This window comes from Hypanus sabinus, chromosome 3, assembly GCF_030144855.1.
Source record: "Hypanus sabinus isolate sHypSab1 chromosome 3, sHypSab1.hap1, whole genome shotgun sequence".
Classification (NCBI taxonomy): domain Eukaryota; kingdom Metazoa; phylum Chordata; class Chondrichthyes; order Myliobatiformes; family Dasyatidae; genus Hypanus; species Hypanus sabinus.
Genome location: NC_082708.1, coordinates 21,805,380 through 21,827,143, shown reverse-complemented (window position 1 = coordinate 21,827,143; position 21,764 = coordinate 21,805,380). Strand labels below are relative to the sequence as shown.

The window sequence follows — 21,764 nt, the reverse complement described above, 5'->3', positions numbered from 1 at the left end:
GCAGTCTTGCTTTTCCATTCTAGTCCTCTTGAAATGAATGCTAACATTGCATTTGCCTTCCTCACCACAGACTTAACCTGCAAATTAACCTTTGAGGGATCCTGCACAAGGACTCTCAAGTCCCTTTGCACCTCAGTCATTTGTATTTTCTCTTCATTTAGAAAATAGTCGATTTTTTCATTTCCTTTACCAAAGTCTGTTCTACCTGCTACTTCTCCTAATCTGTCCACGTCCTTCTTTAGCCTCTCTACTTCGTCAAAACTACCCGCCCCTCCACCTATCTTCCATATTGTCTGCAAACTTTGCAACAAAGCCATCAATTCCATTATCCAAGTAATTAACATATAATGCAAAAAAGAGTTGCTCTCAACACAGACCCTGTGGAACATCACCAGATACCAGCAGTCAACCAGAAAAGGCTCCCTTTATTCCCACCCTTTGCCTCCTACCAATCAGCCACTGCTAGAAACTTTCCAGTAATACCATGGGCTAGTAGCTTGCGTAACATGCTGTAGGGTTTCGCTGATAATTCAACGGTTTCTCTGTAGCAGCAATGTTTGGGTTATGACTGGAGATAACAGGGCTTGAAATGCTGTTGTTCTTTCTTGTGAGTCCAGAAGAGCGATTTCCGCTGTCTTTTGCTGGGTGAGAGATGAGGGGAGAAGACGCGAATGGAGGGAGTTGGTAGACCGCGGGATGGGGTGAACTTGGTGTGAGGGTCCGAAGGGCAGCGACGATTGGAGGAGGAGATCAGTGAGCTCCAACATTGTGCAACAGACTGTTTAATAAGATTGGGCCCTTTTTTTCTTTTTTCTTGTTTCTTTACTAACCATAGAGTCAAAGTAAGAATTGTAAAGCTTAATTGTTTAATCGCACATTGTGTATTGTTTGTTATTTCAGGGTACTGATTTGTAACGGGGACACATCGCATAGCATCCACCCAAACAAGATTTCTTAAGTTTGGCTAGACTGGGGGGCTTTGGCCCCCTACATTAAGCCGCTAGATGAAGTGAGAGTTACACTTGTTTAGCAGCCTTATGTGTGGCACCTTGTCAAAGGCCTTCTGAAAATCCAAATACACAACATCAACTGATTCTCCTTTGTCTATCCTGCTTGCTATTTATGTAAAGAATTCCAACAGATTTGTCAGGCAAGATTTTTCCTTGAGGAAACCATACTGACTGACTATGTCAGTCATAAAATGATTTTATTATTTGCCCCCCAAAACCACATCCTTAACAATCAACCCCAACATCTGAGGTCAGACTAACTGGCCTATAATTTCTTTTCTTCTACCTTTCTCCCTTCTTGAAGAGTGGAGTGATATTTTCAACTTTCCAGTCTTCTAGAACCATTCCAGAATCTAGTGATTCTTAAAAGATCATTACTAATGCCTCCACAATCTCTTCAGGTACCTCTTTCAGAACCCAGGGGTGCACACCATCTGGTCCAGTTGGCTTATCTATCTTGAGACCTTTCAGTTTCCCAAGAATCTTCCCTCTAGTAATGGTAACTTCACACATTTCATGCCCCCTGACACCTGGAACTTCCACCACACTGCTAGTGTCTTCCACAGTGAAAACTGATGCAAAATACTTATTCAGTTAATTTGCCATTTCCTTTACTACTTCTCCAGCATCATTTCCAGAGGTCCGATATCCACTCTCACCTCTTTTACACTTTATGTATCTGAAGAAACTTTTGGTATCCTCTTTCATATTGTTGGCTGGCTTACATTTGTATTCCAGCTTTATTTTCTTAACAACTTATTTAGTTGCCTTCTGTTGGTATTTGAAAGCTGCCCAGTCCTCTAACTTCCCACAATTTTTGCTCTATTATATGCTGTCTCTTTGGCTTCTATATTGGCTTTGATTTCTCTTTTTAGCCATGGTGTGTCACCTTACCTTTAGAATACTACTGCTCCTTTAAGAAGAATATATCCTGTTCCTTCTGAATTGCCTCCAGAAACTCCAACCATTGCTGATCTGCCATCATCCCTGCCAGTGTTCTTTCCTAATCAATTCTGGTAACTCCTCTCTCATGCTTATTTAATCCTCTTTATTCCGCTGTAACACTGGTACATCTGACATCAGCTTCTTCTCAAAATTCAGGGAGAATTTGACCGTATTATGATCACTTTCCCCTAATGGTTCTTTTACCTTAATCTCTCTAATCAATTCCTGTTCATTACACAACACCAAGTCCAGAATAACTGATCCCCTAGTGGATTCAAACACGAGCTGCTCTAAAAAGCCATTGCACGGGTGTTCTAGAAATTCCCCTATTTGGAATCCAGCACCAACTTGATTTTCCCAATCTACCTGCATATTGAAATCCTCTATGACTATTGTAACATTGTCCTTTTGGCATGGATTTTCTATCTCCCATTGCCATTTGTAGACCCTGTCTTTGCTACTGTTTGGGGTCTGTATGTAACTCCCATCAGGGTCTTTTTACCCTTGCAGTTCCTTAGCTCTGTCCACAATGATTCAACACCTTCCAACCCCATGTCACCTCTTTCCTATGATTTGATTTCATTTTTTAACCCTATTTTTTCTGGGTTTTGCACAATTTTTAATCTATTCGATATACGTATTGATTTTTTAAAATTGATTTACTTATTTATTATTTATTTTTTCTTCTATATTATGTATTGCATTGAACTGCTGCTGCTAAGTTAACAAATTTCACATCACGTGCCAGTGATAATAAATCTGATTCTGATTTTACCAACAGAACATGCCTCCCCCTCTCTTTCTGTCTGTCCTTTTGATACAATGTGTATTGAAATTAAGCTCCCAGCTATAAGCTTCTTTCAGCCATGATACATCATACATGGCCAATCTGTAACTGTGCTACAAGTTCATCTATTTTATTCAGTATACTATACAAATTCAAATATAACACCTTCAGTCCTATTTTCACCCTTTTCAATTTTGTCCACCTTTTATGTTGCAACTCATCCTGTTGACTGCAGTTTTTTGCCCTATCGTCAGCCTCTCCCTGCTAGGAGTCTCCCTACACGTTGCCTCTGTTTGTAAACCAACTACCTAATCTTCAGCATTATCACTCTGGTTCACATCCCTCTGCCAAATTAGTTTAAACCCACCTGAACAAATCTAGCCAACCTGCCCACAAAGATGTTAGTCCCCCTTGGGTTCAGGTATAACCCATCCCTTTTGTACAGGTATGCCTTCCCCAGAAGAGATCCCAATGATCCATAAATTTGAAACCCTGCCCCCTGCACCAGTTCCACATCATTCACCTGCTACATCATTCAATTCTTACCCTCACTGGCATGTGGCACAGGCAGCAATCCAGAGATTACTACCCTGGAGCTCCTGTTTCTCAGCTTTCTACCTAGCTCCTTAAAATTTCTCTTCAGGACCTCCTCACCTTGTCTACCTCTGTCATTGGTGCCAATATGTACCTAGACTCCTGGCTGCTCACCCTCTTCCTTGAGAATGCCATGGATCTGATCCAAGACATCACTGATCCTGGCACCAGGGAGGCAACGTTCCATTCTGTGTCTCTATCGCACCCACGGAATCACGTCTCTATTCCTCTGACTAAGGAATCTCTTATCAACACTGCAGTCCTCTTCAGCTCTCTGCTCTTCTGAGCCACAGCAGCAGACTCAGCACCATAGACCTGGTCACTGTGGCTCCCCTTGTAGGGCCATCCCCTTCAATAGTGTCTAAAGTTGTGTACTTATTACTGAGGGAAATCACCGTAGTTGTACTCAGCACTGGCTGTTTAATTTCCTCCTTCTCCTGATAGTCACCCAGTTACCTGTCTCCTGCAACCTAGGTATGACTACCTCCCTGTAATTCCTGTCTGTCACCACCTCATTCTCCAGTATGAGCTAAAGTTTATCGGGTTGCAGCTCGGTTTCCTTAATACGTTCTCTCAGGGGCTGAAGCTTGTTGCACCTGCTGTAGATGTGTTTATCTTGGGGACTGGACATCTCCCAGACTTCCCACATACCACACACAGTACAAAACTCTGCGCCATTCTCACTAATCTACCATGCCCTAACAGATGAGGAATGAACAAATAAGAACAGAGAGAGAGCAATTTACAAGACCAAGTACCTCACCCAAACCTGATCTCACCTAAGCCCGATGAGCCAAAGCCACTTCAAACATTGGCACACTCCAAATGAATGGCCGCTCCACTGGGCCTTGAATTATTCTTCCAATGAATCCCTCTTGCTGATTGGTTGCTCCTCAGCTCAGAGAAACTGCAGCGAAATCTGTCTTTGAAATCTCGATCGCAATCCTGATTAAAAGGAAATTCTTTTTATGCAGCCCGAATGGGAATTATCTGATTATCAAGTATCTAATCAGCCAATCATGTGGCAGCAACTCAATGCGTAAAAGCATACTGATATGATGAAGAGGTTCAGTTCTTGTTTGGATCAAACATCAGAATGAGGAAGAAATGTGATCCAAGTGACTTTGACTGTGGAATGCTTGTTGTGCCAGAGGGGGGCTGTTTGTGAATTTCAGAAACTGCTGATATCCTGGCATTTTCACAGACAATAGTCTCTAGAGTTTACAGAGAATGGTGCAAAAAGCGAAAAAAAAAAACATCTAGGGAGCATCAGTTCTCTGGGCAAAAAATGAGAGGGGTCAGATTTACAAACTACTGCTGCCGCAAAACAACATATTTCAGGACAAAAGCCAGCAATGTTAGACATGATCCTGATTCTGATTCTGAGAATCCCAGACTGGTTCAAGCTGGCAGGAAAGCGACCAGAACTCAAATAACCACACGTTCCAGTAGCGATGCGCAGAAGAGCATCTCTAAGCACACAACATGTTGAACCTTGAAGTGGATGGGCTATGGCAACAGAAAACCATGAACGTACATTCCTGCTGATGAAGGGTTTCGGCCCGAAACGTCGTCACTACCTCCTCCCATAGATGCTGTCTGGCCTGCTGAGTTCTGCCAGCATTTCGTGTTTTTATTTATTTCCAGCATCTGCAGATTCACTCATGTTGCCTTTGAACGTAACATTCAATGGTCACTTTATTAGGTACCCCCTGCACCTGATGAGGTGGCCACTAAGTTTGTTTTAGGCACCATAAAGCATTTTGAAATACTGAGGCAAGAGGTAAAAGACACTATATAAATGCATGTTTGTTCTGATTTTGCCAATGATTGTTTCTATATCAAAGAGACATCAGCTCTTAATCCTTTTTCCCCTGGTTTCAAACCTCTGCAGGTTACAATTACTGGTAAACATCTTAATAGTGATTTTCCAATGAAAACCTTACTAGAATACAAACTTCAGAAGAATAGGATTTAAAATTATCTGTGTCAACCTCCTTACATTTCACAATATAATAACTTTATCTTAACTCAAAAATATTATTCAGATTAAACCCAAACACAACCGTAGTATTATCATATTTTTCCATTAGTATTCTCTACTGCAGATACTTTATCATTACATTTCTTTCCACTGGTGCTCCACTCTGCACCCATTTGCAAATCTGTCCTATTCTCTAACACACTAGTAATTTGTCAAGGTTTTCTCAATCATATAGATCACAGGTTGTGCAGAAAGAGAATGGTGAAGAGTTATTTGTGCTCTTTTCTCCAAAATAGAATAATGTACCCATTTAACCTTGCAAGGGAAAATACATTCATACACATTGCCATGGAGTATTAAACTACAACATTCCTCAGTGTTTCGCTGAGCATAGTTTTGAATTAATTTACAAACAGTTTTCCTAGGAAGGGTGCTCCAATTACAATCAATTGTTTTAAAGTCATAGAGCACTGCAGCATAGAAACAGGTCCTTCTGCCCATCTAGTCTGTGCTCAATTGTTATTTCTGCCTAAACCCATCAACCTGCATCTGGACTATACCTCTCCTACCCAGGTACTTATCCAAACTTCTCTTAAATGTTGAAATCAACCCCGCATCCATCACTTCTGCTGGCACCTCTTTCCACACTTTCACCACCCTCTGAGTGAAAAAAGCTCCCTCTCATGTTCCCCTCAAACATTTCACCTTTCACCCTTAACCTATGACCTCTAGTTGTAGTCTCACCCAACTTCAGTGGAAAAGCCAGCTTGCATTTGCCCTATCTATACCCCTCAATTTTGTATACCTCTATCAAATCTTCCCTCATTCTTCCACTCACCAGAGAATAAAGTCCTAACCTACTTAGACATTCTCTTTTACTCAGGTCCTCAAATCCTGACAACATCCTTATAAATTTTCTCTGCACTCTTTCATTCTTATTGCTGTCTTTTGGAGATGAACATGCTCAAATAAATCACTCTGACTATACTTAAATGATCTCCTCACATTAATGCGAGCTTTTTGTGACTTGTAGAGATTACTGCACACGTTCAGTAAAACCCACCCACAGACTGGATTCACTTAAATTCTCAACTCCATTCTTTATTTAGTCACTCAGTGCTCAAAAGATCATGCTAATAAATACATGACAAAACAGAAGGTAAAATATGCAGCACATCTGATCAGAGATGAAGGAAATTAAATATTTTCCACTCACCTTAACAGCACAGTAATCGAAAAACCCAGTTTCTGAAAATATTGCCACCAAAATCATCTGTAAAAGAAAAATAACATAATGATTGGAGGCCTCCTGGCTTTAAAGTTTTAGCTTCATATTTGTTACCTTTATTCATATCTGTTCACTACTTATCTTTACCTAACATACAGAGTAATCCCCACCAGCTACAGGTATCACGAGCATCAGCTAAAAAGTCTAGTATTAAAAAGCTAGACCAACAGACCATGATATGAACCATAATTTCATCTGGACGGTTTTAAAAGCCAACACTTGCTCAAATAGTGTGTGTGAATCAAGTGGGGTCAAGAGTCTTGCAAAGCATTTTCAGTCTGCCATGAAATTTGGAAATTTCTCGAAGTTCACTGAATTGACATGAAGTTATTCTGGCTGAGTTTTTTTTCATTTCTGCCCACGTTTTTTTTCTTTCCACTAGAGTGGTGTGGGTGGGAAATCAAGGGCTGTTAACGGCAGAAGGTGAGCATTCAATTTTTGTTAATCTGAAAGGAGATATAACTATGAGTGTTTCTGTAAAAAAAATCAAAGGAGACTAATTTTGTCCAAAGGCATTAATCAAATGTTTTATAAAATAGGTTGTTTCATGATGTTTAATATGTTTTCTGCCCATGATATGTTAGATCTCTATGCAAGACTCAATCATAATGGCTAATACAGAGGTACATAACTTTGGGTGATTGGGATAAAGTTGGGGGTGGGGGGAATGTTCGAGGTAAGTTCTTTACACAGAGACTGCTGAGTCTATGGGACATGCTGCCAGAGGTGGTGGATAAATTATGGGCATTTTAGACACTATTTGGGCATGTGAGTAATAGAAAAAAGTGGAAGATTATGTAGGAGGGAAGGGTTAGAGTAGGTTAAATGGTCATCACAATGTTCTGAGCTGAAGGGCCTGTATTGCACTGCAATGTTCTATATGCTATAACACAACGGGCACTATTTTCCCTTCTGAGATTCAGGCACTGATCGAGACTTCATTACAATACTGTAACTGTCTCAAATCAGAATCAGGTTTATTATCACTGGTATACATCATGAAATCTGTTCTTTTGTGTGGCGACAGTACATTGCAATACAAAATAAAGATATATAAAGATTACAATAAGTAATATATATGTACTGTGTGTGTGTGTGTGTGTGTAATATTAAATTAAATAAGTAGTGCAAAAATAAAAAATATAGTGAGATAGTGTACATTGTCCATTTAGAAATCTAAGGTACAGAACATACTGTGCAAACAGTAATTATCAAATAATTTTCCCATCCATCAGCCCCCCCCACCCCTTTCCCCTTCACCACTGACACACTAACTGCTGTATGTGCCATATACAAAACGTATAGCATGAATTTAGTCAGACTGCTCCAGCAACAGGGTCCAACCGCACGACACCTACTGCCAAGAAGGGCAAGGGGAACAGGTGCACAAGCGCAGGACCACCCGCAAGGAAAATGCCATCATGAATTGGAAATACACTATTATTCAGTCATCTCTGCCTTGGTGACTGGAACTTACCCAAATGCAGAATCACACTCTGTTTTCAGCAGAAGCACAGCAGTGGTTCAGGAAGATAGCTACGGTAAGCAATCTCATGTATGAACTGACAATTCCTAACCAAACTTGAGTTACTGAAGGATGTTCAACAGCTAAGGCAGGGCTTGAATGCTATTACCTCCTCCTTCAGGAAAGTGAACCCATGGATAGCATCCAACCCAGATGGAGTCCCTGGCTAAGTACTGAAGGCCTGTGCTGATCAACTGGCTGGAGTGTTCACTGATATCTTTAATTTCTTGTTTCAGCAGTCTGATGTACCCACCTGCTTCAAACAGGCTCTTCTTAAATACCAGTATTTAAGAAGAATGTGGTAACCAACCTTAATGACTATCGTCCAATAGCACTCACATCCACTGTGATGAAGTGCTTTGAGAGGCTGGTGATGAAACATATCAACTCCTGCCTGAGAAGTGACTTGGATCTGCTCCAATTTGCCTACAGTCACAACAAGTCAACAGCAGATGCCATTTCATTGGCTCTTCACTCATCCCTGGAACTCCTGGACAGTGAAGATGGATACATTGGGATACTGTTCATTGATCACAGCTCAGCATTCAATACTATCATCCCCTCAAAGCTACTAAGATTCAAGACCCAGACCTCAGTACCTCCTTATGCAAATGGATCCTTGATTCTTCACTTGCAGACCCAGTCAGTTCAAAAACATCTCCTCTACAATCACCATCAGCTCAAGCACACCATAATGCTGTGTGCTTGTTCCCCTGCTCCACTTGCTTTATACTTATGACTGTGAGGCTAAGGACAGTTCTAATGCTACATTTATGTTTGCTGACAACAACACATTTGTTGGATGAATCAATGGTGGTGACAAGGAGTGGGACTAGAGATTTGGCTGAGTGATGCCGCAACAACAATCTCTCATTCAGGAAGAACAAGAAGCTGATTATTGACTCCAGGAAGAAGAAACGAAAGGTCCATGAGTCAGTTTTCAATAGAGGATCAGAGATGGAGAGGGTTAGAAGCTTCAAATTGCTTGATGTAATCACTTCAGAGGTTCCGTCCTGGGCCTCACACAAAGAAAGCATGGCAGTACCTCTACTTTCTTAAAAGTTTGCGAAGATTTGGCATGGCATCTAAAACTGTGACAAACTTCTGTGGTTTTGCAGTGGAGAGTATATTGACTGGTAGCACCACAGCCTGGTATGGAAACACCAATGCCCATGAACGGAAAAGCCTACCAAGAGTGGTGGATACAGCCCAGTCCATTACAGGTAAAGCCCTCCCACCGTTGAGCACATTTATGTGGAGCATTGTCGCAGGAAAGCACCATCCATCATCAAGGACCCCCACCATCCAGACCATGCCCTCTTCTCGCTACTGTCAGCAGGAAGGAGGTACAGGAGCCTCAAGATCAACTTCACCAGGTTCAGGAACAATTATTACCCTTCAATCATCAGACTCTTAAGCCAGAGGGGATAACTTCACTCAACCCATTACCAAACTGTTGTCTATTTATTTATTATTATTATTATTTTTTCTTTTGGTATTTGTACACTTTGGTGTTTGTCTGTATTGTTGAGTTCAGTCTTTCACTGATTCTATTGAGTTTCTTTGTATTGCTGTGAATGCCTGCAAGGAAATAAACCTCAGGGTTGTATGTGGCACTTCGACAATAGATTGACTCCGATTGAACTTTGAACCACCCTTTCAATGATGGTTAAGGACAGACAATAAATATTGACATCACCAGTGACAGTCACTTCTTGAAGGATAAACAAATGAGGCACAACAAATTGGATGGTACGGTAGCATGGTGGCTAGCGCATCAGTTTACATCAACAGATTGATTCCCTCTGCTGCCTGTAAGGAGTTTGTACGTTCTCCTCATGACCACATAGCTTCCCTCTGGGTGCTCTGGTTTCCTCCCACAGTCCAAAGACAAATAACTTGGGTCAGCTAGTTGTTGGCGTGCCGTGAGGGCACTGGAAGTGTGACACCATTTGCCCATCACCACCTCTGATAATTTGATTTCATGCATATTATGCATTTCACGCTATGTTTTGATACACATGTGACAAATAAAACTAATCTATATCTTTAACTGGAAGGGGCAGAAAAAAAAACAGAGGGGATCAGTAGCCAAATATCCCTTTAATTCAGGAGCAATCTAATGATGCCATGGTCTACTTCTATGTCGTACCCTTCCTTAGGATCCATTGCTTAACTTAATTTAGAATCATCCTTTGTCTCAGTCAGGATACCAATGAACACCCCCATGTTAGATCATCATGATCATCATTTTGTGACATGGATGATCATGCTCTTGACCATGATTGTACTTGCCAAATTTTTTTACAGAAGCAATTTGCCATTGCTGCCTTCTAGGCAGTATCTTTAGAAGATGGATGACCCCAGCCATTATTAATACACCCCAGAGATTGTCTGCCTGGTGTCAGTGGTCACATAACAAGGACTTGTGATGCACACTAGCTGCTCATGCGACCATCTATAACGTGCTCCCGTAGCTTCACATGATCCTGATTGCAGGGCTAAACAGGTGCTCCACTTCGCCCAAGGGTGACCTGCAGGTTAGTGCAGGGAAGGAGCACTTTATTCCTTCTTTGGTAGAGATGCATCTCCACCCTACCCCACTGATTACTCTATCTATTAAAAAATTTACCAACAATATACAGAAACTAGAAATGAAAATTGCATTCATTAACTTATTAACTTAGAAAATGCAGAGTAACACGTACAAAATGCTGTTGGAACTCAGGAGGTCAAGCAGCATCTGTGGGCAGGAATAAAAAGTTGACATTAAAGGATAAGAGCCTTCTTCAGGACTGGAAAGAAAGTGGGGAAAAGCCAAACTAAGAAGGTGGGGGAAGGGGAGGGAGTACAAGCTAAAAGGTGATAGGTGAAACCTAGTGAGGAAGAAGGTAGGTGGGTGGGTGGGTGGGTGGGAGGGAAGAGGAAATGAAGCAAGAAGCTGGGAGGTAATAGATGGAAAGGATAAAGGGCTGAAGAAGAAGGAATTTGATTGGAGCAAAGAAACCATGGGATAAATGGAAGGAGGAGAGGCACCAGGGGAAGGTGATAGGTGCTTGAGGTGAAGAGAAGAGGTAAGAGGGGAGCCAGAGTGGGGATTGGAAGAAGAGAGAAGGGGATAGCGGAATAATTACCATAAGTTAGAGAAATTGATGTTAATGCCATCAGATTGGAGGCTACCCAGACAGAATATAGTGTTGCTCCTCCAACCTGAGAGTTACCTCATTATGGCAGTAGAGGAGGCCATGGACCGACATGTCGGAATAGGAATAGGGATTGAAATTAAAATGGTTGGCCAGCAGGAAACCCTTTTTGTTGTGGACAGAGCAAAGGTGCTCGATAATGCAGCTCCCCAGTCTATGTCAAGTCTCACTGATTTAGAGGAGGACGCACAGCAGTTCTCATTGAGGAGTCAGCAGTCAGAGGAGTCAGCAGCTTCAAGTTCCTATGCGTCAAAATCTCTGATGTTCTACTTTAGCACTAATAGTGTCTATATTTCATTAGGAGTTTGATGAGATTTCTTATGTCACCAAAGACCCCAGCAAATTTATACAAATGTACCATGAAGACCATTCTGACTGGTTGTAGCACAGGCCAGTATGGAGACTCCAAGGTACAGGATCAGAAAAAGCTACAGAGGGTTGTAAACTCTACCAGCTCCATCCTGGGCACTAGCCTCTCCTCCATCAAAGTCAGCTTTTTAGAACATGCCCTCTTCTCATTACTACCATCAGGAAGGAGGTATAGGAGCCTGAAGATGCGCACTCAACATTTATGGCTTCTTCCTCTCGGCCATTACATCTCTAAGTGATCCATGAACAAATGAAAACCACCTCATTATTCTGCTCTCTTTTCACACTACTTTTTAATAATTATTGTAATTTATGGTAATTTTTAGGTATTGTACTGCTGCAGCAAAACAACAAATTTCACAAAATATGTCAGTATTAACAAACCTGATTCTGATTCTGTTATCTATGTCCCCTGGGTATTGACATTTCTGTTGAACTAAATAGTGTGGTTATGTCAATACATCAAGGCTTCCCTTAACTTTATAAATCACAATTATATTTACCCTAGTGTGCTGTCTTTACGACAGTTATTTCGTTTATAATATTTTTGCTTAGTAATTCATTCGATAGTATTTTCTAGTTAGAATTAGAAGTGTTTAAAGTATATTCATTGCATGTAAAATATATCGGCATGCGATAACGTCACATCTGGTTTCGCCGCGTCTTGTGGGAAAGTACCGGTTTGGAATTAGCGCGAGGGTGGGGGCTCACCACGAGGCACACCTGAGCAGAAGTTGTTTTGCAGGCATGAGAAATCACAGTGAGAGCAACGCTGTAAGTTAATAGATAATCGATATATTGAACTAAGATGTTAATGCCGATCCTGTTAGAAGTAACGACGGTCGATAATGTTTATGCTTTCGTTAGTTAAAGAGTTGCAGATAGTTTGCATGGAAGTGTATTTAAAGTAGTCAATGGAGCAGATAAACTCTCCCTGTATACTGCACCTTAGTGTAATGTAGTTATAGTCACCTTTGCAAGTATTTACAATTGAAATGTGATATTAAGGAAGGAACAAATACTGTATCAGTCTTGTATTGTTTTATCAACAGTTTTCACCATATGTTAATGTGAAGAGTGAACAGTAAATGGTTAATCTTACTGCGATCTGGTTCTTATTGACTGTGGTTTATCTCGACGTTTAATTTGGCGTTTCGTTACAAGCGAAGGAGAACGTTACACCTAGATTCCATTATGATATTGAAGTAGGCCAGGAGAAACCCACGCAGTTTACATGGAGAATATGCAGACTCCATATTCTTTTACAGTCTGCCATCACTACAGCTCTTCTATGTGGTCAGGACAAAGAAACAGGCAGAAAAAAAATTATAGCAGGTACGACCCACCCAGCAAACTGCCGTTTCCAAAGGCTCCCTTCTGGAAAGTGCTATAAGGCTAGTAAAACAAAACCTCATGCCATCTTATAAGTTTCTTTCCCCTAGGTTGTTACTCTGATCAACCATTCTAATTAAACACCCCAACCCCCTCTATTACCTCAATTACTGCAGTGTACTGTAAATGCTTTCAACCCCTTTTTATAATGCTCGTAACATTGTAAATACATGATATTTATATATTTATCCATGCTTTATTCCATATTTGTACTTTAACCTCCAAGTTTATTTTTTTGTAAGTCTTTATCCTTATAATTGTCGAATGTTATGTTGCCAACACACCACAGAAAGTTCTTAATACATGTAAATGTATATCGTGAATGAAGTTGATCCTTGATCTTTGATTCCCCCACCCAGACAGCCCTCATGATCAGGATCAAACCCAGCTCTCTGGAGCTGTGAAGCTGCTGCACTCTGTGCTTCATGCAGATTCCTTGGCAGACCCAATTCCCCTTCAAATAAAACTTTCTGGCCCCAACAACATTCTCATAAGTCTCCGCTGCAATCTCTCTACTGCTAACAGAAAGCCTTCCTTTTTTTTGTGGTGTACAAAATAACAGCCTGGCTGTGGCATAAGTGATTTTTTCAAGTTATCTCTCTGCTCCTAAACGCTATGACTGGTTCATTGCCAATATGCACAAGATCATTCGGTTTATTTGGTATTATCTTAAACATTTGCTTTGCAACTGTTCCAAAGTTTAATAAACATAGCACCATTGTGGTTTCAGCAACAGCATAGACAATATGTTTGAGATTAAAAATACAAAATCCAATTTTAAGTATCATTTTAGATCTTTTCTATTTCTTCTCTTGTGGAAACTTATACAATTAATTGCTGAACACAAGAAGCCAAAGGAAATAACAAAGTGGTTGTGCTTTCTATTTTAATTAATGTAATATCCATTATTGCTACAGAATACAAAGTTTCCCATATTATCTACATTAAATCAGAGCTACTTCATTAAAGTTATAAGAACAGCCATTTTCTTTCATTTTTTTCCTCTTCCAATGTCAGAAATTCAGTTAAATAACTGGACTAGCATTCTGGCAAATGTTTTTATGCACACAATTGGTATGTAAGTATCCCTCATTTACTGTATTTTCATAGAGAAACTGTTGTTATCAATGAGAGATGATGCTGAAGATTTGTTTTTCTCCCAGTCTCCAAATAGACTGTCTACTGGATAAATTGACTTGGATCACTGTACAATAGATGGTACTCTGTATGTAAAACATCCCATGCCATCACTAAATTATGGGCTGTCACAGCACTGTCAAGAAAACTCTGTTACTGCAAATGGGAGCAAAACCTAGAGCAGACAGGTGGAAAATCTTAGCCTATGAACCAAGCTACAACTGATGCTTTAACACACTCTGAAACAATTTTAAAGTTTTCAGAGTTTTTGAGGTGTTACTCACAGGGGCATGAAATAAATTCCAGAGATATTGTTGACAGCACAATATCTAGGATCCCAACCAAACTCTTTTGCCTCTTTCGTGAGGTCTGTCACACAGCAAGTTTCCATCGAACATCATCCATGTGCCTAACTAATAAACTCTTAGATGTGTATATATACGATAGAAGAATGGAGGAAGATGCAGCAGGGAAGGGTTGGATTGATCTTAGAGTAGTTTAAAAGTTTGGCAAAATATCACAGACTGAAGGGCCTGGACGAAGCTATCTTAATGACACAAAGGTTGGAGGTGTTGTGGATAGTATGGAGGTTAGAGCAGGACATTGATAGGATGCAAAACTGGGCTGAGAAGTGGCAGATGGAGTTCAGCCCAGATAAGTGTGAAGTGGTTCACTTTGGTAGGTCAAATACAACGGCAGAATATAGTATTAATGGTAAGACTCTTGGCAGTGTGGAGGATCAGAGGGATCTTGCAGTCTGATTCCATAGGACACTCAAAGCTGCTGTGCAGGTTGACCATGAGGTTAAAAAAGCATACAGTGTATTGGCCTTTGTCAATCATGGGATGGAGTTTAGGAGCCGAGAGGTAATGTTGCAGCTATATAGGACCCTGGTCAGACCCCACTTGGAGTACTGTGCTCAGTTCTAGTTGCCTCACTATAGGAAGGATGTGGAAACCATAGAAAGGGTGCAGAGGAGATTTACAAGGATGTTGTCTGGATTGGGGAACATGCCTTTTGAGAATAGGTTGAGTGATCTCGGCCTTTTCTCCTTGGAGCGACGGAGGATGAGAGGTGACCTGATAGAGGTGTATAAGATGATGAGAGGTATTGATCGTATGGATAGTCAGAGGCTTTTTCCCAGGGCTGAAATGGCTAGCACAAGAGGGCACAGGTTTAAGGTGCTTAGAAGTAGGAACAGTGGAGATGTCAGGGGTAATTTTTTTTTAAAACGCAGGAAGTAGTGAGTGCATGGAATAGGCTGCCAGCAATGGTGGTGGAGGTGGATATGATGGGGTCTTTTAAGAGACTCCTGGACAGGTATATGTAGCTCAGAAAATAGAGGGCCTTGGTTAACCCTAGGTAATTTCTCTGGTAAGCACATGTTCAGCACAGCTTTGTGGGCTGAAGGGCCTGTATTTTGCTGCAGGTTTTCTATGTTTCTATGTTCTATAACATGTTACCACTTCGAGATTATACTTTCATATCTTTCATAACATATTGCTGCTTAAAAGAACAAGTCGAGAATGAACATTACAAATCTGTAATTTTAAAATGTCTTAAAGTTATAGATAGAAATTGTTAAAATTAAATAGGGTTAGCTGGATCTAAGCTATCACACAAGTGCCTCTAAGTTGACCTCCAAGTCAAACAATATCACTCACATCATTGTAAAGACCAGGCCTAGACACTAAAGCCTGGGTGATAGGAGAGGGCAGACAGGTAGGACTTTATTGGAATGTAGGAAATGGAGAGTGACTTTATTGAGCTGTAAAAATGATGATAGCATGGACTGGTGTGAATGCACTTTGTCTTTTTTTAAAAACCATAAAAGGGGAACTATAAACTAAAAGAGTAAAGGGTGAAAGATTGAAAAGGGGCCTGAGAGGCAAATCTTTATGCAGAGTATGGTGTGTATGTAGAATGAGCTGCCAGAGAAAGTGATAGAGGCAGGTACAATAAAAATATTTAAAAGCCATTTGTATAAGTACATTGACAGGAGGTATTTTGAGGGATATGGGCCAAAGATCGGCAAATGAGACCAGTTTAGGTGGGCACTATGGTTAGCAACAGATGAGCTGAGCTGCCGGGACTGCTTCCATGCTGCCCTGCTCTATGACTCAGCGTTGCAGGCCTACTTCCTGCATCTCCTCAGCCTGATGGATTGCAGCCATTCAATTCTTCAACAAGAGGGTGGTAAACCTGTGGAAGCAATTGCCTCAGATGGCTGCAGAGGCCAAGTCATTGGGTATATTTTAAACAGAGGCTGATAGGTTCCCGATTAGTGAAGGAGTCATAAGTTACAGGGAAACAACAGGAGAATGTTGTTGTGGGGGTCAACAAATCAGCCATGATGGAATGTCAGAGGAGACTCAACGGTTCTAATGACCTAATTCTGCTCCAATGTTTTATGGTTGTATTGTCAAAAGCAGCTCAAACCCCCCTTCTCAAGAGAACTCTTGGGATGGACCATAAATGTTAGTCTTGCCTGATCCCAATAAAAAAAAATTTTAAAAGGTAGAGTGGGAAGTAAACCATGGGCTCTTTGGCTAGTCATTCTGTTGTAAGCTCCAAATTAAATACTGGTCCACTAGCAGCGCTTAAAACAAAATGTTCTGATAGCCTCAAATGCCGAAGCAACAACAGAGTTATTATCCTGAGCTTCCTCCACACTTGCGGCAAGTTTTATCATTATGGGCACTGGCATCTCTACCGTCGAGGATATCTTCAAAAGGTGGTGCCTCAAAAAGGCAGCTTCCATCATGAAGGACACCCCATCACCCCCTTCTCATTACTACCATCTGAGAGGAGGCACAGGAGCCAGAAGACGCACACTCAATGTTTCAGGAACAGCTTCTTCCCCTCCATCATCAGATTTCTGAACAGACAATGAACCCATGAACACAACCTCACTAATTATTTGCTCTCTTTTCACACTTCTTATTTATTTTTTTACTTATATTTCTTATTACACTTAGGCGATATTGTTATATATTGAACTGTACTGCTGACACAAAACAACAAATTTCATGACATAATCAGTGATAATCAACCTGATTCTGATCCAAGTTTATACCCAGGCAGAAAACTAACTAACTGCTCCGGAGTTTAATGCTGGTGAGGTACGTTGAACGCTAAAGCGATGACATTCTTGAAGGTGTGATGGACACAACAGCAACATTAAAGCTAAACTTGAGCACTAAGAAGTGAAGTGCTTCATGCAGGCATAAGGAAATGACCAACTTACTCCCAACCCAAAAAGAGCTCATTGAAACATCTTAAAATTGAAATTGATGGATTTTTATTAGAGAATGGGAAAACAAGTTGGGCTGATAGTATTAAGAAATAGTTAAAGGTGATTAAATTGGATGGCACAGCATGCTCAAGGACCTGAATGACCTATTTGGGTTCCTAATGTTCCAAACAGAAAATAGAATTTCTAATGAGTGGGTATCTAGACTTCACTGTAATGCATTTTACTCTTCAGATTACATCATCCTTACAGAAAATGAGCTCCACTCTGAAAATATTATGAGAAAATAACTATTATAAATATTCCTGAAGGATTAATAAGGTTAGGGTTGCATTTGCACAAGAATCGCTTTGAATGACAGCATGATTAATGCTTGCGTTTCATGTATTGTTCCAATTATGCTAATCTTGTTTAAAACAACAAATGACTCATTAATATGACAGCTCTTTACAGTTTTGAAAACAGGCTGGGTAATTGATTTTGGACTTCTTTTGAATATATTTAATATTTAACTATTAATTGGGGCCTTTTCAGTGAGAGATAGAAGCTAAATATAATTTCCTTTCTGTTGAGATTTCACAACACGATGTAGCCGCTAATCAATCTTGCTCCACAGGGATAAAGAAAAGTGCATTAGGTTCTAGTTATTGTCTTACTGGTAAGTATCTATAGAGAACAGAAACTATAACCTGTACACCAGCCTTCAATTTACAGCTTAAGCAATAGACAGCAGGAGAGCTCGGTCTATCAGTCTCCTTAACAACATGCAGTTTCATCCATACCTTAGCTCATTCACTACTGAAATCCTCATCAAATCTTTTTCTTAACTGAAGATCTGACATGTTCAACACAGACCTGATAGGGCACCCTCATTCTGCTCTCTTGATGTGAATCAGGTCATTCAAAAACTCAAAACTCCACTGCACCTTCAGCTCTGAATCCCTGCCCTGAATTTTCTTACTGTCATTTTTTTTCTTTCTTTAAACTAATCCTCAAAACTCAAGTCAATGATCAAGTCTGTCCTAATATGTCCTTATGTAGTTAAGTACAATATCTCAGTTGACGTTTCACACCCTGGGAGGAAGACTCTGACTACCTATGCCTCTCATCATTGTAAATACTTCTATCGCATCTTCCTTACCCTCCTACACACCAAAGAAAACAATCTAAGTTTGTCCAATGTCTTCTTATAGCTAATGTTGTCCAATACAGACAAGCTCCTGCTGAGTGCCATCTCTAAGTAATCCAAAGCCTTAAGATTCTTCCTGTAGTATTTCGAAAAGCATCTCATTCATCTACCTTGTTATTGGGCCGCCACTTTATCAGCACCTTACCCATAAGTCTACTGCAATTGCTGGAAAATTTCTGAAGATACACACAAGCTTCTCCATTACAATAAGATAGCAAGCCAAGGAGAAGCCAAAACATAAATAAACCATCTTCTCCTCCAGTGATTCCATCTACTCTTCTCACGTCCTCAGAAATTCAGGCCACCCTGGGCATTCTCTCTTCTCCCACTTCCTTTCAGCCAGAATTTACAAAAGCTTGAAAGCGTCATGAGATCATGAGAACCTATAAAACAATTGAACCAACGTGTTGTATAAGAAGCTGGACTCTCAACATCATAATATATCTCATCATAGCCTTGTAACTTATTGTCTACCTACACTGTAATTTCTCTATTACTGTAACACAATATTCCGCATTTCGATATTACGGTTGCCTTGTGCTACCTCAATAAAACTCTCTGTACGGATGCCATGCAAAACAAAGATTTTCATTATACCTCAGCACCTGTAACAATAATAAACCAATTTCCTAATTTGTGAAATGCTCATTAGTATTGGAGAAAGATATCAGCTGTCAATCCATGCTTCTCATGAACTAATAAACTTCCATCAAGTTTCTCCTCAGTCTCTACTGCTCCAGAGAAAACAACCTACAATTGTCCAACCTCTCCTTATAGCACATACCCTCTCTTAGAGTTATAGAGCCATAGAACATGAAAGCACAGAAACAGGCCCTTCGGCCCATCTAGTCCATGCTGAGCTATTCCCATTGACCCGCACCATCGCGCTCCATACCCCTCCCATCCATGTACTTATCTAAATTTCAAGATTCAAAGATTCAGGAATTTCTCTGAAATGCCAGAAGTGAACCCACATCCTGAGTGAAGGGTTTCCCCCTCATGTTCCCCTTAGATATTTCACCTTTCGCTTTATCCCATGATCTCTAGTTCTACTCTCACCCAACCTCAGCGGGAAAACTGCTAAACCCCTTTCTATACCCCTCATAATTTTGCGTGATCACTGGGACAATTATGAATGCCTTTAATACACACGAGCTTCTCCCCAACAACAAGGAGGCCGCTGAATGAGAAGCTTAAATTCTGCTACAACTTTTCTTCCATGGTTATAATTGACATAAGGCCTACATTAGGAGTTTGAGGAGATTTGGTAAGTCACCAAAAACACTTGCAAATTTCTACAGAGAGTACTATGGAGAATATTCTAACTGGCTGCCTCACTGTCTGATATTTGGGGGTGGGGTGAGAGAGTGGCTACTGCACAGTATCGAAACAAGCTGCAAAGAGCTGTAAACTTAGTCAGCTCCATCATGGGCATGAGCCTCCATAGTATCCAGGACATCTTCAAGGAGCAGTGCCTCAAAAAGGCAGCACCCATCATTAATGACCCCAACCCTATTACCCAGGTCATGCCTCGTTCTCATTATAACCATCAGGAAGGAGGTACAGAAGCCTGAAGGCTTCTCAGTGATTCAAGAACAGCTTTTTCCCCTCTGCCATCTGATTTCTGAATGGACATTGAACCCATGAACACTACCTCACTACTTTTTTTTTATTTCTGTTTTTACATAACTTATTTAACTGTTTAGTATATAAATGCTCACTGTAATTTGCAGGGTTTATCTATTATTCTGCATTGCACTGTACTGCTGCCACAAAGACAATAGATTTCATGACATATCAAACCAGATTCTGATTTTGATTCTGATTCTGACATTGTTCTCAGGAAAGCTAAACCAGAAGGAGGGCAAAGCTCCTGAGAAAACTCTTCACCTGCAGTTCTCAAAAAGTTGTCACAATGGGCATATGACTGACTTCAAACATCCTCTCTCTAGGCTTTAGATGACGCATGTTCCTATGTGCCAAGCATATGCACTGATAACACCTCCGAACCCACAGTGCATACGCAAAGAGTGAAACACCTGAATATTTAAATTCATGGCTCACTCAGCCAAAGCAAAATCAAGTTTTGCCAGAACGTTTTCACACAGCTGCTGAGGCATTTAACAAAACTGACAGATGGTGAGATGGAGGTTAAAAAATTAAATTCTGCTCTACAGTTGCACTCCTTGAAAGAGATACATGGATAAAATATGCACAAGTGTGATTAAAACAATTGCAGCAAAGAATTTTAATTACCATTCCAAACAATAATGTCAGTGTTTCATAGTCGATCCACTCCACAACCGTGACCATGCTTGGCCTCTGTAATAAAAGAACAAAATTAATGCTTCAACTTGTCGAGCTGCTTAGCATTCTTTTCCACATTTTACATGCTACACTTTTCTCTGCATTCCTATTCTTTTCAAATGAAAGTCAATGTTAGGTATTTCCATTACAAAGGGCCAGAAACAAAGCTTTAATTCACTAATCCCAACTAATGCATGCGAATTAAATTATTCATAGAATGTTTTACCAGTGTTAGAGTTAAAAAGTAAATAATGAGATACTTTGACAGAACTACTTTAAAATACAAGTGAAGTTTCAGACTACGCTCTCGTTGTCTTCCATAAGTAATCACAAAACAGCCGTGCATAGCTTGAGGTCACCTCCCTCCTCAGGTTACTGATCAGCAAAACCTAATTAATTCCTGGCCTTTGCTCTTTCACGTGTATTCACTTCATTATTCACCTAGTCTCCGTTAAATGATCTCGATTGCTCTTCCGGAGATAATCCTGTCTCTCAGTCACAACAACTCTATGCTCTATGGGGATGCACCCAGATTCTTTTTAAGGATTTTCACATCCTACCAACTTGCACTCAGTGAGTTCCAGATCCCCAACACCCTACTTTTCCTCATCTTTCCTCTAATCTTTCAAACAATTATTTTAAATCAATGCTCCTGAGTTTTTCAAAGTTCAAAGTAAATATTATTACATATATATATCACCATATATTACATTGAAATCTTGTCTACCTTATAAGTAAATGAAGCTCGGGGGGGGGGGGGGTTTCTGGTGACCTGTACATA

At 40.4% G+C, this 21,764-nt stretch overlaps 1 protein-coding gene across 1 annotated transcript in view; it reads right to left on the bottom strand.

Moving 5' to 3' along the window:
• The window catches only part of oca2 (oculocutaneous albinism II), a 507,586-nt gene that overhangs the window by 293,621 nt on the left and 192,201 nt on the right, over positions 1–21,764 (bottom strand). Inside the window, exons 11-12 of the mRNA XM_059963277.1 lie at positions 20,933–20,998; positions 6,537–6,593 (exon numbers count right to left, since the gene is read on the bottom strand). Of these exons, the coding sequence (XP_059819260.1) occupies positions 6,537–6,593; positions 20,933–20,998 (123 nt within the window). The remainder of the gene's footprint in view (positions 1–6,536; positions 6,594–20,932; positions 20,999–21,764) is intronic.